The 27,354-nt window shown below is 39.3% G+C and overlaps 1 protein-coding gene and 1 long non-coding RNA gene across 2 annotated transcripts in view; both read left to right on the top strand.

Moving 5' to 3' along the window:
- Positions 1–26,873, top strand: part of LOC141435628 (uncharacterized) — a 226,363-nt gene extending 199,490 nt beyond the window's left edge. The window contains exon 2 of the long non-coding RNA XR_012452201.1: positions 25,908–26,873. This is a non-coding gene — a long non-coding RNA (uncharacterized lncRNA). The remainder of the gene's footprint in view (positions 1–25,907) is intronic.
- Positions 143–26,873, top strand: Ankle2 (ankyrin repeat and LEM domain-containing protein 2). Its single transcript, XM_074098335.1, has 14 exons — positions 143–313; positions 419–656; positions 3,598–3,753; positions 11,821–11,984; positions 13,311–13,451; positions 14,494–14,667; positions 15,450–15,602; positions 16,226–16,401; positions 17,790–18,847; positions 19,672–19,793; positions 21,071–21,204; positions 22,362–22,493; positions 23,317–23,488; positions 24,369–26,873. The coding sequence occupies exons 1-14, from the start codon at positions 293–295 to the stop codon at positions 24,459–24,461; spliced, it is 2,934 nt and encodes a 977-aa protein (XP_073954436.1). The 5' UTR covers positions 143–292; the 3' UTR covers positions 24,462–26,873.
- Positions 26,874–27,354: the final 481 nt, after the last annotated feature.

Below are 27,354 nucleotides of genomic sequence, written 5' to 3'. Positions count from 1 at the left end.
TGCTATAAACTAAAGAATGCCCTAAAGCAAATATTTTTTTTTTTTGATAACTGAAGGTTTTTTAATGAAGTTAATAATAAATTAGGACATTAAATTATTTACTGTTCTAAACGTTAAGACTAATTTCAGAACGAATTTAAAAAAAAACTTGAAGCAAACGTCACCCATTTCGAGCAACGCATTTTTGTCTGTTTTTAAAATACACCCGTATTTTTTTTTGGGCGTTCAATTTCGCCTATTATGTGCTGAAATAAAAAATATGGTTTAATAGCAAAGCTGCGACTATGGTTTTATGATATCTTGTATTTTCAAGGTAAGTGGAGTAAAACAGATTTATGGTTCAAGTGAAGTAAAAATAAACTCGAGGCTCGTCGGGTTTGCGTCACAAACAAAACATTGTTTTGTTTATAATTTTCAGAAGGTTGTCGAGATGTCGAAAGCTGTAATAATACCGGAGTGCAAGAAGGATGTAGGAGGAGTTAAGGAGGGACTGTCTTTGTCACCAAATGAGAAGAGAGATGGAGCCATGGGTTTGTTCAGTCGCCTTTTGAGGCTGGATACGCTTAAGAGGAGTAGCGTTGCGACTAAACCGGAGCCACAAATAACTTACTATGGGGTTTACATCCCATGTGAAATCAAGAAAGGTCCAGATGAAGGTAAATCTTGTCATGTTTACAGTCACCTGTTGTTACCTAAGTGTGTCAGGCGATATTGCTATCTCTAAATTGGCAGGATGCCTTTACCATTATTTTTATTGTTTGTGTGGTATTTACAATGCAAATTTTTTCACCTATCACCTTTTGTCTGCATTGTCTTGTCTTCTATCTTTAGAAATTAAATATAATAATATCTACTTATGTTATAATGCGATTTTTTGTCTATAATGTGTGGGTGTGTTCCTCTTTCACACTAAAAAGATTGATCTGATGAAACCTTATCTTGGTAATAACTTGGGATACTTTTTATTCTTATTTTCTTATCGGATTGGGGTTACTATAAACAACTTACTAAATCTAGTTTCTGTGTTATTTTTGATGTCTGTTAACATATCGAAAATACAAACTGAGACAAGGATGCACAGAGTTTGTGTTTTTGATATGGTTTCACGGAATACTCGTAAAAGTAACAAATTTGGAGTTGAAATAAAAAATACAAAAAGACTCCAAAAAAACCAAACACAATGTCTGTTAAGTTTAAAGGAATATAGTAAATTAAGTTAATTTGTCCAAAACCCTACTGGCCTCTTACTGTTTAGGAGACAAAAAAGCAGCAGGTGCAGTTGCAGGTGGAAGGACCTTGTGGAAGGTCCGCCCGGATTGCTACCACCATCTTGCTTGCTAATCCTGCCGTGAGGCAGCAGTGCTTGCACTGTTGTGTTTCGGCATGGAGAGTAAGACAGCTGGTGAAATTACTGGCACTTGAGGTATCCCATCTTAGGCCTCTAGGTTGGCAACGCATCTGCAATACCCCTGGTGTTGCAGATGTTTATGGGTGGTGGTGATCTCTTACCATCAAGAGACCCACTTGCTCGTTTGTCATAAATAATAAATAAATTTTAGGGTACCTCCCATAGACGTAAAGTGGGGGTGAATCTTTTTTCATCCAACCCAATAGTGTGGGGTATTGTAGGATAGGTCTTTCAAAACCATTAGGGGTTTGCTGAAACGATTTTTCGATTCAGAGCTTTGTTTGCGAAATATTCAACTTTAAAGTGCAAATTTTCATTAAAATCAAACGTCCCCCCCCTCTAAAACCTAAACCGGTTGGTGGAAAAATTTGAAAAAATTCAGAAAGGTAGTAAGTATATCAAACTTTCAAGGAAAACTATAACGGCTAAGTTTGCTTGAGAAGTATTAGTAGTTTATGAGTAAATAGCAGCCTAAGGTATAAAATATACCTAAATTTGGAAGATTGCGTATAATATTTTGGGCGTGTCCGACACGCTCTTGGCCGGTTTTTTTTTAAAGCCTGTAACATGTGTTTTAATTTGCACATATTTAACAAAAGAAGGTTTGTGTGCTTTTTTTTAGTTTTTCTTATGTGTTACATCAATGTCAATTATAAAGGTATAGGGCCCAGACTGCTCAGAAAATTTCAACAAACTAAGCTTCAGAGTTGTCAGAAAAGCATGGAACAAAGTACTTATTAAAATAATGAAAAACTAAAATTCCCAGTAGGTTACACCCAACATACAGAAATAGATTAGGCTCTGAAGCGTTTCAGCTACCGGTTCCCATGTGTTACGACAATTTGCTAATTGGGTCAATAAACATTTTATTGTTGTTATTCTGCCCCATAACTCAAGAGACGTGTGATACACTTGTTTAGAAAAATGTTTGCAATGAATAGTATAGCATGCTTAGAAGATGAGCCACAAAGGAATTGCCTTAAAACTCACAACTAACTTTTAACGGATTTGTACTCCATAAAATCATTATTTTTAACAAGTGACCCAGGAGACATTACCATGGCAACAAGCTACACTAAAAAGTTGACTAATTATCAACTAAAAATCGCAATCACCATCACCACATGTGCTGTGGTGAGTGATTGCAGATATGCAATTGGTTTTAGTTCATGGACAGTCAAACACATTGAATCATGACTCAGGGTGGAACCGTTGTGCTACTAATGTCATGTTGACACCTCATGCTTTTGTCAAGGAAATCATAGTAAATTTGATTACTAAAAGGTTCCACCCTGGGTTACGATTCAACTTGTTTGACTGGACATCCATAGATTTTTGTAAAATATGGGAAACAGCAATTGAAAAACTTCAAGACTTACCCAAACGTTAATTTTAAAGGAATTAAACTTTACATAAAATACTAATTAAAACTGGGTAAGGGCATACAATAAACACAGAAAGTCAAGGGGTGAGGGCCTTGACCTGTGTTTATTGTATGGAGATGGCCTATATTTCACTCCCTGTTTTCGGTGTTAAATATTCAAGGTGAAATAAATTATAGTCATTTGAAGAACAATACCAGTATATTAGTTAATGAACAGCTGGAAACCCTATAACCAAGTTAGTTATCTGGTTGTTTGGTTTTTTGTGTATCCAAAAGACGCCAAACGGGACCCTATTTACACTAAGGCTCCACTGTCTTTCTGTTTATCTATCTGTTGTATCCCAGGGTAGAATCTTTTTATCTTTAAAGCCAAAAAGTATTTTTTTTTTCGAGACTTAAATGCATCTGTGTGACTATGCCAGCCTCATTGGAAAAGGCTCTCTAAGGCCACATTCATCAAATACTTCTATTGTGTGTTCTGGAGTGCTTGATGAACTTGTAAATTCGTACTGGTACTGTATCTTCCGATACCAGACAACTCAAAATAATATTTAATGCACCATTGAATAGGTCCAAATTACTCAAATACCTCTCACGGCTATCCTTAGTCAATACACATTCCACCAAAAAATGTACTTAGTCCTAAAAAAGTAAAAGTTGTTTACAAGTGCTTGCTTGTGTGATGTGCTTTGCTTCCACTGAATAAGAAGTCGTAATCTTATTACTCAAGTCTGCTCAGTCCATTACCACATCGCATTTAGTGGTAGGTGGCCATAAAACTCAATTTAATCGAAGTCCTTTTCAGAAGCGATACATGTCTACGAGAACAAGTCGGAGGCTCTCGAGCTGGTGAAGCGCTACAAGCTGGCGCGGTTCAAGGCGTTCCACAACCGGCAGGACGCCATCTCCTTCGCGCTGCGGGGCGCTGAACACCACGACACCACAGACGGGAATGACAGCTGTAAGTGTATTAAGCTAGGGACACACTTAACCCACGTACGCAATGTATGCAATGCAATACGTAGCATTGCATATGACAAGTACATTTCTAAGCATAAGGTCCAGATTTCATAATGCATTGCATACGTTGTGTACGTGGGATAAGTGTGTCCCTAGCTTTATACCTCTACGGTTTTAACACGGACCTTCCGAGTAGAGATGAATGGGGAGAAGAATAGTTTTGCCTCTACAGAGGTGAAAATAGAAGAAATATAAAATCATACATTACCATACCCCGGTACTTTGGGGGCACAAACGATTTGCTAAAGAGTAGACATTAATAGATAGATTATTGAGACAAAACATGATTATGCCTAATGAATAATTACCTCACTGCGAATTGTAAACTATACTAGTACTTTGGGTTTAGTACCAAGGCTTATGTTATGAGATAATAATAAAATAACGTTAATTAATTACCTGCACTAAATTTAGTAGTTGATATGATTTTCGAAATAAATTATTAATATCTTTTCTAAATTTGGAACAGTTAAGCAGGGGCATCTTGCTGTAAATATCAATTTTAACCCACTGAATGAGTTTTCTACGTCTGCCGACGAAATAGGTGCATATTTAAATTTCTTGAAGAAATCAATTGTTGCACGATGTGTTTGCCATTGCAGTTCTACTTCATTGCCTTGTAACAATTCGTTCATTATGTTTAGTGTGCTATAGCCATAATTCTTATTAAACATCTTTACAAACTTAATTTGATTAAATCGATTTCATCTTAAGAAAATTTAATACTTTTTGTGTTTTAAATATCACCTATTTTTTTCTAATTGATTAATTATTCATTAGGTAGAAACAAGCTAGAGTGCACTCTGTATTTTAACTCAATACCTACTCTTTGGCTAATGTCAATCATCCGTGCCCCGAAAGTCCCGGGGTATGTACATTACATTATACTATATGTACATTAGAATAGAATAGAATAGAAATATGTTTATTCAGCCAACACATCATGACAAAAAAAGAGAAAACATTTACAAAATTATAAAAAATACAAGAACATTGAAGTACTTAATAGAAAGTTAAAAGAAGAAAGAAGTTCCATGGTTATGGAGGCGGCGGCGAAGTCAGGGATGAGCAAAGTAATTGTTAATAGTTCATTGATATGGGCCTCCGCAAAGTAACGCCACTTGTACTATTACTTATTCTGTGGTAACGCCTGATTTAATAGATTCGTTAATTACTTGTTAGTAGGCAGGTATGAGGTATGTGGTTTTTAGATGGATGATTATTATCAGTATTTGATTGCCATGTGTGTGAAATGACTACAAGTAATGTGAAAGAAAGTGTTTTGGTTTTTACTGTTAACTGTCGTAATGTTGGAAATAGATACACCTTGTAGGATACCTAGGCAAAATCAACCAACCTTAAACGTATGTATAAACCATATCAAATCGTAAATAATCAAAGACATGAAACGTATTGTGCTCAACTGATCCGTGTTATTACATTTTTATCAGCCTTATAGCATAGCTTGAATTGTTTTTTAAATTTGGTAGGTATATAATTTCATTATTTGCTTTCGTCATGCAACACGATTTTAAAATTACTTTCATGTTTTATGCATGAGTTTGTAAAGGGCCCCATACACGGTACGATTCGTCTGTACAGTCACCAGCACCAATATCTGACACAACAAGCGTGCATAAATATCTGATACGACTCTATTTCTAGGGCCGGAAGGACGTGTCAGATATTTTTGCACGCTCCGCTGTGGCAGATATTAATGCTGGTGACTGTACGATCGATCTGATGAAAATCGTGACGATTGATCCTAAAGAGCCATATACTGTCGATTCATCGTTACGATATTCATGATTGCATGGGATTTTGTTGCAATCTCCAACATCGTCTTCGATGAAGTAAATCGTTAACGATCTTGACATACACTAACGATTCGTCGTTCCGATAGGTCTGAAGCGACGGATCGTACAGACGAATCGTACCTTGTATGGGACCCTTAAGGTTTAGCTTTATGCTAAAGAAAAATAATTAAGAATAATAAATAATTGGAGTTAAAAACAAACTAAATTTCAGGTTAATAATTCGACTACTGTAAGTTTGAATAAATTTAAGAAAAAAAAGCGCTCTCTAAGTGGACGCATTAGAACCATAACTAAATCTAAACAAAAAATGAAGAAACGAGCATGAAAGCAAGAAGCATGAAGCGAGTGTTTGGTTGTATTTGTGTGTCTTTGTGAACGTGAATAAATGTCTTCTATTTCTATTTTTTTTTTTTAAAGCAATTTCTCACAAATAATTTAAACAAAGCGTATAGGAAAATTCGAGACTGCTCAAGTTTCAAAAAGAAAGATGCAGAGTCAAAGTCAAAATATCTTTATTCAATTTAGGCTATAACAAGCACTTATGAATGTCTTAGGAATGCTTCAAAGTTTTACTGCTTTTTGTTAAGTTCTGGCCAAAAGACACCTTACAAGTGCTTTGTATTGACCCAGCACTAGAGCCAAGCAACATAGAGATAGAACCTTGGTGCTTTGAAGCATTTTGACACTAGTTGTTGCCAGCTTCTTTGCGAAAAATTCGTTTATCTCTATTCCACGGGAACTGAGTAATTTTCAGGAGTAAGGAGTATTCTCCTTCATCCCATTTGCTGCCTCTATGTCTTATTTTAGTTATGCTGTATTTAATTAAAATAAATGTAAAATAATTAAGATTGGTTTTTGGAGTCTTTTTGTATTTTTTATTTCAACTCCAAATTTTGTTACTTTTACGGAAACAAACAAGCTGAGATATGTGGTGCATAGGAGAAATTCGTGTCTGTACTCCTGTCCAGTGGTGGTGTAGCGGTATAGCACGCAGCATGGAATGCTGAGGACCTGGGTTCGATTCCCAGCGCTGGTCTCTTTTTCTGGTTTTTCTGTGCATCTGTGTTTCAGTTTGTATTTTCGATATGTATAATAATTCTTGAACGCGAATTTTATTTAGGTTCTTGCTGATATTCTTGGATTTGGAGCCTTTGTGAATTAAAATTTCCAGATTTAACTACATGGCTATGATAATCTCTGAAATTACAGAATAGTCTTCATTTACGTAGTATGAAAAGCAGCTATACAAAATTTCACGGCTTTAAATTTAGTGATTGGGATTTTGATCCCAACCGATCGTTAAAAAGTATTCTGTTTTATCTCAGAGATCCAGTTAATCTGCTAACTAAATTTTATCAAATCAATGAGTCGTTTCTGGGTAAAAAATTAAATAAACACACTCGGCAAGTCTCAATTATCATCCTGATAGTTTGTAGTTATTTTCTTTTCGGATCCATCCTCGAACATGATGATGATGACATACAATAGTGTAGCTGAAGACATTTTTCTTCATTCATATAGTTCTGATCATCCATATATGTAATCTAATTGCGACCTGCATACTAGTACAATCATCCTGGGCAATAATAAAAATAAATGATGGCGTGATTTAATAATTGCGCTTTCGTATGTTATCAAATCTTACTTAATTAATTCCTATATCGTACGATCGCATTGCTTCTCTTACGATAACATTATTTGACCCGCTTTTACTATCGGACGTTGATATTATTGATAAATTTATACAATTGATAGTGACTAGAGTACTTGTTTTTGTTTGAGTAAACATGTTTATCTTTACGTATGGTTCCGGGTGAAAGTTGGATTGTTTGTTATAATTCAGACAAAAGCTAGTTCTTAATTTAAGACTAGCTTTTGCCCGTGACATGGATGGAAATTGATCCCCATTATTTGCCCTCCCCCCTTGCGTCAACATTTTCCTTATTTCATCCTTTTATTAAGGGCCGATTATAAAAAAAAAAACCATAGCTAAAACTTTATATTTTTCATCACACTTGCTCGTAAACAGTGTCGTAACATGCAGGCTATCTTGGTTGCAACCCCCCAAATAAAACCCTCGACGTTAATGTGCTTGTCATGAAACCCGTGGTCGGTAAATGAGTCATTTCCCGTACTAATTTTCATGTCATGAAGCCCAAGGTCGGTCAATGAGTTTGTTACTGCATGGTGTGCTGCTGCTCCTTTCGCGCGCTGCACACGCATGCCATGCACATGCTGAGCTGGCACTGCCAAGAGCGCAGTCAGCGGTATCAGCAATTTTTGAAAAAATAATAGTTTTTCTTTTACAAATATACAATTTTACTCGCAAATGTGATGAAAAACATTGTATGTCGCACTGGCGGTACTAGAACATCGACTCATTAAAGCCCTCAGTCTTCGACTTCGGGCTTCTAATAGACTCTCGTTCGTAATTCCTTATTTACCGCCCTTAAGACAAAATGTACTATAAGATCTGTTCGGTGACTTCGGAGAGATTCTGAGAGCTTCGGCGGTTTAAATTTTCGGTACATAAGAAACTGCCGCCGGTCTAAATAAAGGACAAAAATGCGGAAGCGTTTCTTATCTTAACTAATACTAGCATTTGAAACAACGCCACTAGGTCGTATGTTTTTTTGTGATCAGATAAAAGTTATTAAGTGCCAATATGTGTAGTCCACGGGGGCCTGCGACTATGAGTTAACTTAAAATTGTTTAGCGGGAAACAGTTTTTTTGCTGACGGACTGACTGAATGATTGATAGACAACACAAAATGTATATTTTAGAGTATTTGACTATATTGAGTTTAGTTTATATGCTTGGAGTTTATTTGCGCGAGAATGATGCGAAATTCCCTTAAGAACTAAGTCTTCGATATAGCTCGGAGAATACCGTCACTACTTACTTTTGAAAAAACTCTTACCTACCTCAAAATAGATAATTTTTCTGAGTGAACCTTATGAACATATGTCAAGGTTCAATTTGGTTGACATATTGATTTTTGATACGAGATTAATCAATGTAGTGACGATATGCAAATTGAAGTTGCAATGGGCGGGCCACATCGCTTGAAGAACAGATAATCGTAGGGGGAGAAAAATCGTCGAGTGCGATCACGAACCGGAAGACGTAGCGTTGGCAAGCCTTCCACTAGATGGACTGACGACATCGCGAGAGTTGTGGACAACCGGTGGATGCAAGTGGCGAGTTGTCGTTCATTGTGGCCTTCTAAGGGAGAGGGCTTTGTTCAGCAGTAGACGTCTTCCGGCTGATTCCAGCATGGATTTTAGCTTTTTTAATTTAGTTATTTTGTCATGAACATGACATTTCAAGATTTTTTTTAACAATAAATAAAACCGACTCTAAAAAAAAACAATAAATGGAACCGTCTATAAAACCCTAGAAAATATTTTTCTAGCACTAGGTGCCTACCTAGTAGGTACCTAGGTTTTTTGTTTTTTTTTGGAGGTTTTTTTATTTTTTGGAGTCGATTTTATTTTTTTGTTAAAAAAATCTTTATTTCTCACTTTTTAGTGAATCGTAGCCAAAGTACATCTCACAACGATTCCATGAAGCCAAAACACGGCTTAGTTACGTTGTCTTATAACAGAGTTCCGTTGCCTACCTTCCGGCTTCAGCATCAGATCAGTTCGAACGGATCATTAACTTAAAGCTTTTTCTTAGTCGCTTATCTAGGTATATTAATAATGATCGTTTATAGACGAGCGAGAATTACTTAGCTTTGACGAGTTCCATTGGTCATCTACGGTCTTCTTTATCAGGTCCAGTTTACCAAATGATACTTTCTGAATGTCAATGCTTATCTTAATACTAAAAATGCCAAAATCGCCATAGGTGTGCCTATAAAATTTGAGGTTTGCCCTCGTTTTTAAAAATCGGTCCACAATTGACTGAGTAATTGGCGAACATACATAAAAAAAATACAAACATTGGAACATAGAACCTCCTCCTTTTTTGAAGTCTGTTAAAAATAGAGTTGTACTGGCATGTTGTTTACAGACATTCAATGCTTATTAGCATTCAATAATCTACAATGAACTCCAAGTTCATTAACGTATCGGTGCTAATAAATAATATAGCGTGCGTAGATGCTATTACACCGGAACTGTAGCATCACGCGATGTCGCCATAACACCATTTGTATGTAATAAATTGATATTAACTTTACTGTGATCTTAACAAGGGCGCTCATATGTTTACAGCCTTATTCATAAAAAATCCTTAATTGAGGTTTGATCGGTCTGTTACTTAGCAGACTGATTAAGCTTGTTAGACGGTTGTCAAGAAGTATGATTCATAAACGCTTGCTAGCAGTCTGCTAGTTGTTGAGCCGCTGATAGACTGATTAGACTCGTTATGTTGGCCACCTTGACAAATCAAAGACAAAAAATGGCCTAATCGATAATTAAAAAAAAAAAGTTGACAGCAGTGACAGCAAATTAGCAGGAAAAAAAATAAAAAGCGAGAAGTTTGTTTTCCCGCCATTTCCGATCCGCATGTTTATGTTGTGCAAAAAGCCATAATTGTGTTAATCATCCTATTTTTTTTTTCATACTTATTGTTAATTTATTGCTGCTAATTTAGAGGATTTTTAAATACAAATTCCTGAAAATATTTTTTCCTGGTTTTTTTTTTTTAATCTTTGCGTAACTTCACCCTTCACTAAAATATCTTCGGTATGGTTTTTTGCTCTTGTCAAAGTCAGCTGTTCAAACTTGTGGCGGCCATTTTGTGACTTAGCAGGGAGATAAAGGAGGGTCTACGGTCCGCTAACTTTAGCAGAGCCTTGATCGACTGATTAGCGCTAACAGACGTTTATGAATCATGTTTTTTAGCATCGGGCCTTCAAGGAGCCTTCAAGGAGGCTCTAACTTTTTATGAATAAGGCTGTTAGTGTTTATCCATAGTCTGGATTCGAGTAAAGATACTAAAGCAAATTCGTTAACCCTTTTCTTGGCAAATTGGGACAACAATAAATAAAAAAAGATGACCTAAAATTATCCCACTAATATTATAAATGCGAAAGTTTGTAAGTCTGTTTGTTTGTTTGTTACTTCATCACGTCTAAACCGATTTAGATGAAATTCGGTATACATATTATAGTTTGAGTCCCGGGGTAGGACATAGGATAGTTTTTATCCCGGAAAATTGCATAGTTCTCGCGGGATAGCCGAATCCGATTTTGTTCGCTAATCTTGCCGTGAAGTAGCAGTGCCTGCACTGTTGTGTTTCGGCGTGGAGAGTAAGACAGCCGATGAAATTACTGGCACTTGAGGTATCCCATCTTATAGGCCTCTAGGTTGGCAACGTATCTGCAATACCCCTGGTGTTGCAGATGTTTATGGGCGGTGGTGATCTCTTACCATCGTGAGACCCATTTGCTCGTTTGCCATCCAGTCGATAAAATAAAACGCGGACGGAGTCGCGGGTTACGCCTAGTGTATCATAAATGATACAATGCCAAGAAAAGGGGCATAGTACCTACCTTATGAGTGTTTTTTCCCTGTTACAGTTTGTTTGTAGATCGAGATCTGTTAATGGTTCCACAGATTTCATAATAGTTACTACTATTTTTTGACGGTGGGAGTAGGTTTTTTACACTTCCACTGACAGTAGCTATAGTTTAATTAAATTTTATTATGATTGGTAGATCTCATCTGCTGAGATGTTTAGTTAGATTCTTAACCAACGGGTCCCCCGCATCGCTGTAATTTTTGTTTTGTATCTAGAAAGTGTAGTTAATATACTCAAAAATGCAATGTTGGTTTTAAGGCATGACTTTTGTCTATTTACTAATAGGTAAGGTATTTAGTTCTTAAAAATTTGGTGGTTATAATGTTTTAAAGTTACGCGATTTTCACTTATAACTGCTACATTATCGACACTTATCGACCGTGAAGTACCAAGACCTCCGAATTAATAAATTTCGAACATGCTACTTAGATAGCTTTAGCTAGGGGGTACTAAGATCCTCAATCGCATGTCAAAGGCCATTCAGTTAGGTCTTAGTACTTCACCGTCGTTATCACGCAAACTACAGTCTAGTCGTGGCCACGGCCTTTGTAATGTGGTCGAAACGTCGAGGTGTTTTTTTTTTTTTTTTTAATTATTACTCGTCAGCGGAATAAGTCCCGACAATGTAGGTAGTAGTTAATATGTTTATTCTTTCCAGCCGTAATGGGAGAAAAGCCCTACCCCTTCAAAGCCCCGTCCCCCCAAGACATGGTGGCCCTGCGCAAGTCCATTGAGAAGGGGCTCGCGACCACAGTCCGGGACCGGGTGTGGGACAACCCACGGTACCTCGTCAGCAGCGGCAACACGCCGGCGATCATGCAGGTAAGAGAATAAAGGACTGTACCCATTATACCGTGTCATACGATGACCCTAATAAATAGCAACGTCATCATCATGTCAGCCGAAAGACGTCCACTGCTGGACATTAGGCGTCCCCAAGGCTCTCCACTCAGACCGGTCTTGTGCTTTCCGCATCCACCGCGATCTTAACCGGGTCGTCGCTCCATCTTGTTGGAGGCCTACCGACAGCTCGTCTCCCGGTCCGTGGACGCCATTCGAGAACCTTCTGAACCCCGGCCATCAGACCTGAGAGCTAATAGCGATGTCAGACAAAAATATATTCTTTGTATCGTAAAGTATGAAACTATGCCCACTAGCAGGTTTCGTAAGCAACCGTCGCCGTCGCGTGTCATGTATAATAATAATAATAATAATAAATCTTTATTGTTCAAAACACATGTATAATTACAATATGAACCCTGGAGACTGTGTTAGTTTTCACTGTGTTACAGATGATATGTATGGGTTTGACATTCCGTTATAGACACGTTCTTATAGCATCATACGGTGTAGTGGCTAGAGACCTTTACAAGTGTCGGTCTAAGTCGCGTGAGGTCCCGAGGAATTGGATTCAGACCATTCCATAATGGTCCTATTTATAGGATTACTCCATAGTAAGTCGAGCTTTGCGGTGAAGGAAAGCATCGTGAGGAAACCTGTACAAACCGGCGAAGCGATTCAATGGTGCGTGTGAAGTTCCCAATCCGCACTGGGCCCGCGTGGGAACTATGGCCCAAGCCCTCTTGTTCTGAGAGGAGGCCTGTGCCCAGCAGTGGGACGCATATAGGCTGGGATGAATCCTATAAGTTCAAATTCAAATATTTTATTTTAGAAAATCAGATTACATAATTTAAAATATGTTAGTTAAATATAATTACAAACAATTCATAAATTACAAATTTAATGACCTATGACAACACAACAAAAATTAACGAAAAAGAGACCGAACTACTTACTAAAAAAATAAAAAAAGCTAGTTTTTAGGTTCATGTGAGGATGTTTGTTACTGCTTCACGCTAAAACAATTGGACTGATTTTGATGAAATTCAAAGTGGAATGGAGGATTCAAACCGCTAAGCCCTTACGCTATGCCAACAGTAGGAGTAACAACAATAGGAGTGCGAACTCTGTTGACACATATGCGTGTCACCGGCATAGGAGTTAGAATTTTTGATCACAAACGTTGTGTTACTGGCACCGAATGTGTACTGACGCAAAAAGCGTGACTTGCAGAATCATAACTTAACTTAGTCTTCATAATTTTTATTATTTTTTGTATAATTGACAAAAGAAAAAATCCGTTTGCAGGAGGGTTCTCGCTACAACGCTTTGCACGTGTCGGCCAAAGCATTGAACGCGGAGATGTGCAATCTTATTCTGACGACGGTTGGCAACCCTGGCTTCGTGCAGACTCTATACGGCTTGGACGCGGACGCTGAGTGTTGCCAGGTGAGAATACACGAATAATGTGATAAATAAGTTAAGCGTCTCACACACTGCAATGAGCTAATACTGGGTATACCCGAGCTGCGCTAACGTTATTGTCAATTTTTGTAAAAATATTTTTTTTTTGTCTTGCAAATATACAATTTACTCGCAAATGCGATGAAAAACATTTCACACGAGCATTACTGACATTACGAACATCGACTCGTTAAAGCCCTCATTCTTCGAGATGGGGCTTCTAATAGACTCTCGTTTGTTATTCCTTATTTACCGCCTTTAAGGCTATTTTGAACATGAAACTACCGTGAGACTCACTCATATTAAATATAATGACCCGGATAACTCACGTCTTAAATCGAGTTTAGCCTTTAAGGCTACTTAAGTTACGCACTATGTGGCTAAGCTAACCGAGCGGTTTGAGCGCGCCGTCTCTCTTTACAAGCTTTTATTTAGTTTCACCTGTACCGTTGTCTGTCTGTCTGTCTGTAATCAAATCTTGCAAGTTAAATTCGACCAAATTCCAGTGGTTGGATATTGACTTGAAATTTGGTATACTTATGTAAATTGCGTGACAATACAATAATCTGGTAGTGACATCTTGGTAGTCCGGCCAGTAACGTCTCCACAGGACGGAACTATTCAACGGTTAATGCCATCGACTTGAAATTTGGTATGCAAATGTAGTTTGGGTGACAATACAAGTACAGTCAACAAAAAGTACAGTCGGCAAAAAAGCTTGTATTAAAAATGAAATCTTTACCAAAAACTTATTCAGGGGATACTTTGAAGAGGGACGGCACGCTAAAACCGCGTCGTTAACCGCATAGTGCTAACGTAGTGTAAGACACAAGGGTGACACTATTTACCGGCCGTACAATACCGATCAGATATTTCGTGTACACGCCCATAGACACTCTTGTCAGTTTGACACCAGTTTGTATGGGCGCGTACACGAAATATCGGGTCGGTATTCCCATGTCGGTATTATCCATGCCGGTAAATAGTGTCACCCAGACAATGTACTATTGAACATTTTTTCTTCCAGGAATTCGCAGCGATCCTAGTCGATCGTTACTTGAACACGCCGGATAAGGGTATGAACGAAACCCCTTTACACTTCGCGGCCAAGTTCGGTGCAGAAGAAGTAGTCGACGTGCTCACTTCCTTCCCGCAGTGCAATAAGAGTGCCGTCAACAAGTTCGGCGAACAGCCTAAGGATGTAAGTCAACATTTAAGGAATCCCTTCAGAATAATCTAAAAGCTGCCTGCCTACTGGAGCGGTGCGAGGGTGTAGTGTAATGCACAGCCGATCGAAGAAGAAATCGGAGTGAATGAAAACAAAAAAATAACAGTGCTTTTATTGCAAGCTCTTATTTAGTTTACAGAAGAGATGCGAGGGGCTGAAGATAGTGTTGTGGCGCGCCATGGAAGAGGCCTATGTCCAGCAGTGGACTGCTGAAGGCTGATGATGATGATGATGATTTAGTTTCACCTGTCCCGTTGTCCGTCTGTAATCAAATCTTGCAAGTTAAATTCGACCAACTTTCAATAGTTGGATTGACTTGAAATTTGGTATACTTATGTAAATTGCGTGACAGATTATTGTACAATCGGTAGTCCAGCCAAGATCGTCTCCACAGGACGGAACTCTTCAACGGTTAATGACATCAACTAGAAATTTGGTATGCAAATGCGGTTTGGGTGACAATACAAGTACAGTCAGCAAAAAGTACAGCCAGCAAAAAAATCTTCTTTTAAAAATGATTTTTTTACCAAAAACTTATTTCGTAAATTGACTCGATACTAACGCCATCTAGCGATATTAAGGGGCTGTTTCACCAACCATTGATTAGTGTTAACTGACTGTTTGATGTGATGCCGTCTCTATTTATTTTGTTCGAATAAACGAAGATGGCATCACATTTAATCGTCAGTTAACACTAATCAATGGTTGGTGAAACAGCCCTTTACTCTACCGTACATTTTGGGTTATTTTCGCAGATAATCTGCAAGCGGGCGTCTAACGCCTCTCCGGAGACGGTACAGCGCATAGGTAGCATGCTCCAGGAGCGCTATTACGTGCCGGTGGTGCACTCCGAGGACGGCAGCGCAGCCCCCGCCATCGGGCACGCCTTCACGCCTCGGGCTCCGCCGGTACGTATACCCTATTAATAGTATACAGGTGAGTAATGACCTTAAATTGTCTTTACTCGAGCACTTTTTTTTAACCCTTTATAAGGCAGAGACGATTTAGCGACCACATGCATTGATTTGGAAATTCTAATTTATTCTTTTAGTAATAAGTTACAATATTCATTGTAATTATTGAAAATACTACTAGCCTTAAAAACATTCTTTGCTAGGTATGTATTCGATAGCTACTTTTGATTCTGTGGTAGTATGTTCCAATAAATGGGGCCTTATAAAGGGTCAACAAAACAAAAAGCACTTGATTCTGCAAAGAAAAAGAAAATTATTGTTTATTATATTGTTATTCCTGTAGGTAGATGTCCTTTTAATTTTCTCTTTGTGTATCTGTTCTCTGTATCGCTTACTATTTCTGGTGTACAATAAAGAGTCATGGTATTGTATTGTAGACGATATTAATCGTGTGATTTTATGAATTAAGTTAAAAAAAGTGAAGATGATTAAAATATCCAAAGATGTTTCTAATTCTTTATTCTCGTAACCGAGTTGTCTATAATTCATAATACAAATACATCAACTCATACAAAAAGTAATTTTTTTTTGTTTATAACGCTACTTTATTGTTGCAGGATATAAACTCGGACCCTCTGAGCCCGCGTTACGAGATACGCGCGTTCGCGGGCCCGATGGAGGCGCGCGAGGCGGACGCGTTCCGGCGCAAGTGGAAGACCCCGCCGCGGCAGCGCCTCGCCCCGCCCGCCTTCCGCCTCCGAGAGATGACCAAGGGCCTGGAGACTGTCGGCAGGTCAGTTTGAGGATATCTCTATATTCTACTTTTTCTAACATGATTCAAATGAGAGATGCCAAATTGACGTAACTAGAGTTCCTCCTACAGTAGGAGGAGGAGAGGATGGTTTGCGTAACAGTTACGCAAACCATCGATACTTTTGCATGTAAGTACTCTAAGTCCGCGTTAACCCATCCTTCTATCGGCAAAGGCAGCCCATAGTTATAAATGATTGCATACCTAGAAAATCCCCATTTCCAAAATCTCTGAGGTTAAAAATTGTATTGAAAAAGGCCAGGGTTGGTCAAGGACGAAACCAATGAAGATAAACAAAAGAGACTTATTCAAGCACCCTGTAGAACCTAACGGGGGAACGCATGCTCTTCTTGTCTTAAGAATAAAAGGTATCCTATTATTATGTTAATTCAGGTCGTCATGTGTGTATGTGCGTAATTATTCCACTGAATCTGTCTTTATTCCTCGTCAACGTCATAAATGGAAAACCTCTATACAAATTTCAGCTTTCTAGCTTTCAGTTCATGACTGTCAGGTTTTTCTCTTTAGAAATTAAGATTTATTTTTTTCGTTATTCCGAGCTACGTTAGATGTGCATACGCTTCACATAATTCCCGATTATTATTATTATTACGACTTCATGTACCTCTTAACAGTTCTTAAAATATATGTATATTTATTTATTTATTTATTTATTTAGAGGAGAACCAACAGCTTATAAAACAATATGAAAAAAATATAAAAATATATGTATATGTATACATCCCACTGCAAATTTTTTTTTCTTTGTTATGTGGCCCCCCTATGGGTAAAAGCCTCCTCCATTTTTTCCACCTTTCCCTGTCTTTGGCCGTATGCATCCAACTTATTCCTGTTATGTTCATTATGTCATCGGCCCATCTCTCTTCTTCATCTTTATCTCTTCATCTTCTTCTGTTTGGGTAAAAGCCTCCTCCATTTTTTTTCCACCTTTCCCTGTCTTTGGCCGTATGCATCCAACTTATTCCTGTCATGTTCATTATGTCATCGGCCCATCTCTCTTCTTCATCTTTATCTTTTCATCTTCTTCTGTCTTCCCACATTTCTTTTTAACCTCCGACGCAAAAAGAGGGGAGTTATAAGTTTGACCGCTATGTGTGTCTGTGTCGGTCTGTCTGTCTGTGGCACCGTAGCTCTTAAACGGATGGACCGGTTTGAATGAGGTTTTTTTATTTGAAAGCAGGTTTTCTAGCGATGGTTCTTAGACATAATTTTATCAAAATCGGTTCAGCCGTTTTTGAGATATTGAACTTTGAAGTGACAAAGTCGGGGGTTTTCCAATTTTTTGTTGGTTAGGTTATGCATGAACAAAATCCCGATTAATGTGTAGCAAATATTGCCTGTTGTTACAGAGATCTGGCGGAGCAACTAAAAGTCGGCTGGAAGGAATACTGGCCGTTCCTAGACACGTTCACAGACTTACGTACACCCGAAGGCCTTAATTTACTAGAGGAATATCTTAAAACAAAGTACGAGACCGCCTGCTCGTTCGCCTATAGCGAAAGTTGCGCAGAATCGCACCACTCCCCTGATGAAATAACCCTATCCAGGATAAGCCTCGGAAACCTGTCACAACATAGCCCTACGAAGAACTCCATGCTGAGTCCCGTGTCCGAACTCTGCGTGGCAATGAAGACTTGCACGATATCAAGCGATAGGCCTCCGCATTGGCAGAAAACAGACCCGATAAGACAGAGGATGTGCAGACAACCTAGTGGTAAAGCTATGATAGTAAATGGTGATACCAATCCGCCTACTAACCACTCCGTTAGCCAGTTGCTTTGTATAGAAAGAACGTGCCAAGTATTCGCTAAAAGAATAGCGGATGCTCTGACGTTCTCTCTGACGACAGAGCCAGAAGTGGCGAGTGAATCTCTAAAAGGCGAGGCGAAGTATCTCCAACACACGATGTATACTTACATGGATGACGAGAGATTTAAAAATATTAACTTCGCTTTAATACATTGCAGGCTAGCCCAGCTAGTCGTGTTCATGTTGAAGCGACAGGCTACAGAAGTGGACGATATTAATAATTTATTAGAGTTTTTACTGAAACTTCGCTGTCCAAACGACGATGTGTTTAGTTCAGACGACGAGCACAGGGCGGGGGGTCATAGGGGTCCAAATAGGGTAAGGTTAGCGCAAGTTATTGTTAGCCACGTGCGATGTTTAGCTAGTTTTATTAGTGAAGTGTTGACCGAGTCGGAGGACATCAAAGGGCCGTCAGTGAGCGAGGGCGAGTGTACCGAGCTGTGGGAGAAGGCGGCCAAGTGCAGATGCGACTGGAAGATAGAACACTTCGAGAGGAATAGCAAGAAGAACGCGTCGTTCAGGAAGAATAGATCTATTTTGTCTACGAGCCCGAAGAGTGACGGTTTTATAAGGAGGTTGACGTTTGATTTCGATATTGGTAAGTGCTTTGTGCTTCAAGATGTTTTTCATAAGCTTTACTTTAAATCTTTGTTTGCTTCTTATTGTCTTAATTAATTTGACTCACTTCCAGTGGTCAGATTGATTTAAAATTACGGATATAAATATCGGTAAAAAAAATTGTTGGATGTAACCGATCACAATTACAAAAAAAAAAAATGTTTAAAGGTTTTTATCCTTAGTCTGATGACAGAATACTCGAACCATTAACTTTTAGCTGACAGTACTCTCACTCAAGTACTGCACTTCCAACTTGCACTGTAGTACCCGCTTCAAACAACACATCCGTCCCAAATTTCAAGTAAATTCAAACACTAGAAATGGATGAAAGGATATTCAGTGTTTTCGCGACGTTTTTTGTCGTTTTAAAAGAGATGATGCTCAGGGTTAAATATTTATAAAAACAACTCAATACCGATGGTAAACATAGCGTGATCAAATTTTTGCGAATACTCCTTCCGTTGTGCTAATAACGTCTGATGGTATTGACGTTTAACCGACCGGTCAAGACGATCGAATAGTCACCCGTAATTCGACTATTTAATTTTGAAATGACATCCGAAATGTGTTCTTAACTTAACAAAATATGCCATAGATAGTAGTTGGGTTGGGGGTGGGTACATTCTTATGTATCTAAGTAGGCCTTTTAATAATCAATTTAACTATGATTTCTTTGACAAAAGTATGAGATGTCAACATGACATTAGTAGCACAAAGTTTCACAGGGTCGGTATTTCCATGTCGGTACTGTCCGGGGCGGTAAATAGTGTCACCAGTTAAAACAATGAATCTGTGTGTTGCCAGGCGACGGCAAACTGCAACGTAACGAGACCGAGCGTCCAGTGAGCGTGAACTCTCCGGCGGGCGACAGCCGCCCGGCAGTCGTCGCCGTGGACACGACCAAGTGCCAAGTCATCGAGGCCGAGGTAAGGATAGAGAAGAAGACAATATAGCATACATTGTCTTGTTCTCTAAGTCTCTCGTTAAGTTGGCAGATGGCTGTTGGAGCCGAGAAAATTTCTGGAATGGAAACCGCGGATCAACAAGCATAGCGTAGGACGTCCACCAAAGCACAGTACAGAAGAAAGGAACAGTATAACGTCTTTATATAAACGGCCGGAACGCGAGATACCTTCGCGCCACGAATTCTCAAATTCTCATTCGTCTAATATAACTATATAATTTTATTTATCAGAATGCGAATTTTTATGGTCCTTAATTCAACAATAAAGCTTTTCGCCACGTGAAAGAGATGGATGGATGACCTGGTTAAAGCTGCGGGATCACGTGGACGCAGGCCTCTTCCAATCGAAGCAACTGGAGATCTATGGAGGAGATAAATAAAAATAATAAAGATGCCAGTCCAACAGTGGACGTTCTACGACTGTTATAATCAGGGATGTAACGGATGTGGTTTTATCGGAACCGAAAGCGGAACCAGATGTTTCCAATTTAGTTTATCGGAACAGGAAACGGAATCGGCACCGAAAACGGAACCGGAACCAGAATCAGAGCCTGAGTGATAGATGGACGAGAGGTTAAGGGTAGATCTACTAAACCTGAGGGTCTATTCAATAGACTCTTTTTGGTATTTATAATAGAGTCTATTGTGTAACAATTCTGACACTCGTGGTCACAATCAAATGATGAATGTTTTCGCATACAAGAACTGTCATTAGATTTTTTTTTTCTTTCGACTGGATGGCAAACGAGCAAGTGGGTCTCCTAATGGGAAGAGATCACCACCGCCCATAGACAACTGCAACACCAGGGTATTGCAGATGCGTTGCCAACCTAGAGGCCTAGATGGAATACCTCAAGTGCAGTTATTTCACCGCTGTCTTACTCTCCACGCCGAAACACAACAGTGCAAGCACTGCTGCTTCACGGCAGGATTAGCGAGCAAGATGGTGGTAGCAATCCGGGCGGATCTTGCACAAGGTCCTACCACCTGCGATTGTGAGATTGTGATCGCGAGTGTTAAAAAGGTTATATAAATTAGCCTTCTGTTTGTTACGATGTACGCTGGGTTCGATTCCCAGTCGCCGCGGTATTTTTGACATTCAGTGCATCTATATTGAAGTTTGTATTTTCAATTTAGGTTTTACAAACCGAAAAGTTCCGACTTAATTGAAATAAGCTACAAAAAGATCCCTGGTTATGATGATGACGATAATGATGATCGCTTTACATGTTTCGCCAGATATCGGATGATGACAGCGTGGCGTCGCACGGTTCGGACGAGTACCGGACGGCGTCGGAGCACTCGGACTCTGAAGACGACCACCGTATGCAGGATGCGAGTGACCGCGCGATCGTCGAGCCTTTCATATACGGGTATGGTGTTTTTGTTTGTTCATGAACTTGTGAGCAAAAATTTGATGAAAAATATGTGAACTCGACTCTATTGTTAACGGCGTAGAAGCGTGTTCAGATATTTTTGATTGAATATTTGATCACAAGTATAAGAACTACTACTAGTACTAACGAAATAGACAATTGGCTGTTCACGACGATTTCCGAACACTGGCTACCGTCCATCAATCATCGTATTTATTAAGTGACGTTTTATATGAAAATACTTTATGGACTTAATTATTTTACGTCAAATTAATGACATGTAAACTTTGGATATCTATAGAGAGCTGTTGCAACTACTAGAAAAAGGATAGTTCTCTCTTTTTCCTTAAGATGCCGTCGTACAATTTAAAGTTTTGGGGGTTTCAACAACTCTTTATCATATATTTTCATCTAAATGCGTCCGTGCTCTACTGCGCTTGTACAACGACTGACAAACGTCACATAAGTAGTGTGTGACAACGCTCTACGAAGCCGAAATTATTTCCAAAGACAGATGTGCAATCTTTATGGCCGGGTACTGTATGTGGTTAGTTAAATTTTTCTTTAGGTGTGCAAGGAATGTGTTTGTCATGTCATGAACCAATAGAAACGCTTCAAAGTCAAAGTCAAAATATCTTTATTCAATTTGGGCTATAACAAGCACTTATGAATGTCAAAAAAAAATTTACCACCGTAAAAACTTCTGTTGTGAAGAATCCGGCAAGAAACTCAACGAGGTATTTTTTTTAAACAGATTAACAATATTATTAAATGATATCTATACATCACAAGTATTTAACACATCTTTATTTTTAACACAGTAGGTTCGCTATTTGAAGGGATCGCTAATGCGGATCGGAATTATTTGCAAACACATACATTTACATAAATGTCTTCTTGACAATAGATCTGAATTTTGTATCCGTTTCATTTGTAATATTTTTTGGAATATCATTTACCTACCTTACCTATCCTCGCACAGCGCTGATTAGCTGAGCGGAGCGAGGATAGGTAAATGACGCGTTATAGGTTCATGAAAAACATTTCTCGCAACACATCCTCACACATCTCTGGTGGAAACACAGCCTTATAGCCGCATTCAAGAATAGCCTAGCAAAATTTTGCAGTCAGGTGAATCATGTTTGTCTCTACAGCGAGGCACCAACCAAGATGGATCGACTAGTATTTGACGCGGTGTCAGAGTGCCGCGTCAGCCCCACCCAGTACCCCAACGTGTATCGCTGGCGGCACGCCGTCGCGCTCTACCCGCCGGCAGAGAGGGACAAGTATGTTGATATACCATTGCGAATCGTGATTAGTCATAATTTAGCAGAGTATCATAATCGTAGTAATCATCATAATTAGCGTACACACACGAACTGGCCGCATTTAGGGCGCGGCCACATGAAATCGCTCGACGCTCGTTTCCAGCGTCAAATCTGGTCACGTGACATATAGCGATAAAGCTGAAAATTTTATCACTGGAAAAAAAACATCTTCGATTTCGGCAAAACACTGTTTTTTTTTTATTTCATTCACTCCAATTTGTTTTATTTGCACCACTGCCACGACTGCTACTAAATGAGATTAAGAAATCAGCTTCCAAGGCCAAGATCATTCCTGCAAGAAGCCATCTTGTGGCTGCTGCTCGGCGCGGTGACTTGACGCTACTTTTTTGAGTCGCGGGAAATTCAAAACCACCTTCAAAATGGGGTCACGTGACCAGTTTTATCGCTGCAATCGAGCGATGAGCGACTGCATGTGGCCGCACCTTTAGTATAGGATATCGTCACTACTTTAAAAAAAAAGCTCGCACCTTTAAATCGATAATTATCTGGGTGAACTTTGTGAACATTATTTCCAGTGTCAATTTTGCTAACCTATTGATTTGATGAGATTTTTCCAAATTCGGTGACAATTGGTGTCATCACCATACAATTTATTGTAATTTTGCTTGTATAGTAATATATTATTGTTTTTTGTGTTTGGTGGTGGTACTGTTGGGACCGTTAATAAATAATTTTTCTTTCTTTCTTTCTTTCTTTCTTAAATTAGTGGCGATATTTATTGTAGGATAATTCACCATCTTAATAACAGTTACTTATTCAGATGGCTGCCGCAACCGTCAGCAGACGACAGCATCGCGTCGCTCGCGTCGTTCGCGGTGTCGACGCCGGTCGGGCGGGCCAACCGCGCGGGCCGCACGCGCGGCTCGCCCGCTGTCCGCTGCAGCACGCCGTGCAAGGACACGAGAGATGACTCCCGAGCTGTGCCTTTACAGGTTAGTTTGGGTTATTTTACAAGTTTCCATGCAAATGGTTGGGGAATCCAAACCTATAGTCTCGTGCCGTCTAAGAAAAAAGCGCGAGATCAGCTTTTCGCCTCTTGTGTAACGTATAAGACAACATTTTTACGTCCTAATTGCAAAGGATGTACTGTGCAATGTACACTGCAGTACTGGGCCTTAGACTCAAAATTCTATGGCTGAAGACTAGGCGGTTATGCTAAGTGTCACATTGTACAATGTGCTGTACAGTCAGCTGCAGAGACATCTGTCCCTACTACGGTATATCGTATCATTCTTTGCAGCTGACTGTACATTGGGCGGCACGAGGATAAAGTACTTTCAGTTGTTCTACAAACTTGTATGGTTGCATGGTATCTTGTAGCACAACCAATAAGAAGTCTAAAAATGTTTTTTTGCCAGTATGTCAGTAACCAATCTAAATTTTAATAATAATTATTTTAAAGTTACTACGGTAACAGAAGCCCATATTCACAGACATCTGCAAATTTGTGGAAAATTGGAGAGGGCTATGCTCGTGGTTTCTCTGCGGGATAGAATCAGAAATGATGATATCCGCAGTAGAACTAAGGTTACTGACATAGCTCGAAGAATTGCGAAACTGAAGTGGCAGTGGGCGGGGCACATTGCTCGCAGGACAGATGACCGATGGGGTCAGAAGGTTCTCGAATGGCGTCCGCGGACCGGGAGACGCGAACGGGTTAAGATCGCGGGATCGCGGTGGATGCGGAAAGCACAAGATCGGCCTGAGTGGAGAGCCTTGGGGGAGGCCTATGTGCAGCAGTGGACGTCTTTTAGCCTGTTTGAGGGTTTGATTAAGTCCATCTTATTGATTGTACGTCAATTTTGTCCACAGGTGTCAAACTGGTTGCGAGTAACGGGCCCCAACTCGCCCCGTTCGGCGCTCGCGTCAAAAAATCTCAGCCACAACGTCAGTTTCGGCTTCTGAGCTAATCTCAACTGCCCTTAGTTCAGCTCTACTCAACCTGAGGCCAGGCTTCTAGCGGCTCATCTGACATAATGACAATATCAACCATTTTGACTTAACAACGTAAATAAATATGCTATGGCCGGCTGAAGCATAGCTATAACAAAGTGGTTCATACAGTAAAAGGTTGAGTAAAGCTGCCTTAGATGCATTGTAAGAGGAACGAAAGATATGGGAACATTACTATTCCAAGGCTAAGGCACGGTATTAAGGCCGAACATTTATAATTTTTTTTTTTTGGAATTTGAAAGAGGTTCATTTACCTTTTTTTGTTAATAGAAGGTTCAAGCTGATCGATTTTTTATTTCGACAAATAGTATAGCAAACTTTGGTGTCTATGACCTTTTGTTTGTTTTGGATATGGTTAGGATCAGAACTTAAAATCTAAAAACCTACACTGTTCTAATTTTGTGTTTTGACTGATGAGGGCTTTAGAAAGATAGCACAAAATATATTCAGCTGCACAAAATTTGGCCCACCCTTCATACAAAATTACCGATTCCGCATACATTTGAGGGCCAGATTTTTTGCCGCTCAGTATATTTAAATTATTTAAGTATGTTGTGCTCATTTTCTTTTTTCTCCGCCTCTTCTTCCTATCAATATTCTTCCCTTTAGAGTGCACGTTTCTGATAATTCAGCTTATGTGATTTCTGGTCACCCTGAGATCTCCTTTTTGTTTTCTGAACCAATATTGAGGTCAACGATTTGGACCCATTCGAAATCAACAAACTTCTATTTTATTCGTATTTCTTCGAATGTATTCTAGTCTATTCTATCGTGCCTTGGTTGTGAAATGAAGAGACAAAATTTTGAAAACTAAACAATTATGTCCTTGCCCAATCTGGGGGCACGGTAGTTCCCCCGCAAGTCGAGAGCATCGCAAACCGCAATGCCATCTTTTCTTGAACTATTTCGGTGTTGCCATCACGCCTCTGTCTAGCAGCACCGAGATATCATGGAAGGCTAAAATTCTGCTCACTTTGCAAACTAAAGGGCACTTTATAAAAGCCTTCCAATTTCAAGATGATAGCTTTAATTATTAGTTTATAACCTACAAATGTAGTAAATATTTCGCTCCCATCACAATACACGTAACAAGGCAGTAATTTGACTTCATACTAGCGCCCGAATCGACGCACGCACACAGCCAAGCGTCATTTACACGGCCGCTAACCAATCTTCGCAAGACAAAACTACGCAGTGCCACGCCGCGCGCCGCGCAGTCCGGTCGCTAGCCGAGTGCTGTGCCGCGCCGCCCGCTCTATTCGCCCCCGTTTCGTTTCCGCGCTCGGTACAAAGTAACTAGGTACTATAATATTTTATTTAGTAATGGCGGCGTCACGACAACGTGTTTGCGGGTGCCTAAATTCAACGGTGATAAAACCAACATTATGATGCTGAAAGGTATATGTCTAGGTAATCTTATATCAAAATATAAATCCGAACGAATTTATGAATTTGAACTAATAATCCACATTTTTAAAAACGTATTTAGTTTAAAACATACTTCGATTGTTTACATTTTGTTAAGTACCTGCCTAAACAAATATACTTAGGGGCTGTTTCACCACCCATTTATTAATTTTAACTGACGGATAAACGAGTACATCGCGAAATATTTCTTTATAATAAAGGGGTCGTGTCGTGAAAAGGTTGATTAAACACTGCTCTACACGAATATCATCAAACCTCCAAAAGGAGGAGATTCGTGCTCAAATCTCCTGGTCATACCTCCCGATGATTTCGTGAATTATTGAAAAAATGGAGGAAAGATTCCAGTCAACGTTGAAAAGGAAGCACATGAATTGCAAAACTTTAGCGTCTATTTGCAAAGCAATTAAAGAAATAAACCTGTCGCCCCTACCGTGTCCCTGTTTCCCAATTTTTTTTAAATAAAACTTCATTGGAATGATTTTTTTTTGTCATAAAATTCAACAACCAGTCGCTTCGAACTTGCCGCAATAGACGCAATTTTTTTTCTATTACCAACTTATAATTAATTATAAATAAATAATCATAAAATTAACATATGTTTTATTCCTACACCTAAAACTACACACGTCTGTTTTACTTTTTGTAGTCGCCAACCCTAGCGCTCCGCGTAGCCGTAGGTATAAATTTCAAAAATACGGTCGAGTCGATCTACTGCCTTGTTACGTGTATTGTGCTCCCATTGTGAAAATTCGGAACATGGCTACCTTGAAATGCTGCCGACGTGTCTATTAATTACTGGATTAATAAGTGACATTGTTTGTGTTAAATAAAATAAGAGCACTTTATTTATTCGTGACAAATGTCTAACCATGAGTTTGAAGTATATCAATATCACACTGAGATGTTATAACACCCACGACCGAATTATATAGAGAATGTAGTGAAAACAAAAATCGAATAAAAAAATCTTAACTTAGGTGTTATAATAGCTACTCTATATCGATTGCGGTATAGAGTGGTTGACATCTAAGTTGATTTTCGCGATGCGATATTTCCCTACGCTGTCTTGATAGGTACTGAGACTGACAGAAGCAGCATGACAAAATACGATGAGAAGGGATTATTTACTACATCTGTATGAAGCTATGAGTTTCGTGAGTTTGCTTCTCGACGACTAGCTCTACCGACCCTTACCGACTAACCGTAATCAAATCAATCAAAAAAGGGAATGGAAAAGGGGAAGGGGAGGGGATTAAAGGTTACAGCTCATTAGAGCCACCCGGCACCCGACCAGCACCGCCTCGACTTGCGGCGTCCAGTCGTTGTCGACAGGAGGTACGCGCGCGGACGGCGTATTGACAACGAGTGGACCTCACGCGGTCCACGAATTTCCGAGTAGGGGGGATAACGGGAGGGT

This window comes from Choristoneura fumiferana, chromosome 15, assembly GCF_025370935.1.
Source record: "Choristoneura fumiferana chromosome 15, NRCan_CFum_1, whole genome shotgun sequence".
NCBI lineage: Eukaryota > Metazoa > Arthropoda > Insecta > Lepidoptera > Tortricidae > Choristoneura > Choristoneura fumiferana.
Note: the sequence above shows the minus strand (reverse complement) of the source record. Positions and strands in the feature narration are given on the sequence as shown.

What these genes read in the sequence shown, in the direction of transcription:
- Ankle2 (XM_074098335.1), top strand. Translation starts at nt 293, where the DNA reads ATGATATCTTGTATTTTCAAG. An exon ending in CGGACGCTGAGTGTTGCCAG is followed by an intron (nt 13,452 to 14,493) that starts GTGAGAATACAC and finishes TTTTTCTTCCAG; the next exon opens with GAATTCGCAGCGATCCTAGT. An exon ending in TCACGCCTCGGGCTCCGCCG is followed by an intron (nt 15,603 to 16,225) that starts GTACGTATACCC and finishes TTATTGTTGCAG; the next exon opens with GATATAAACTCGGACCCTCT.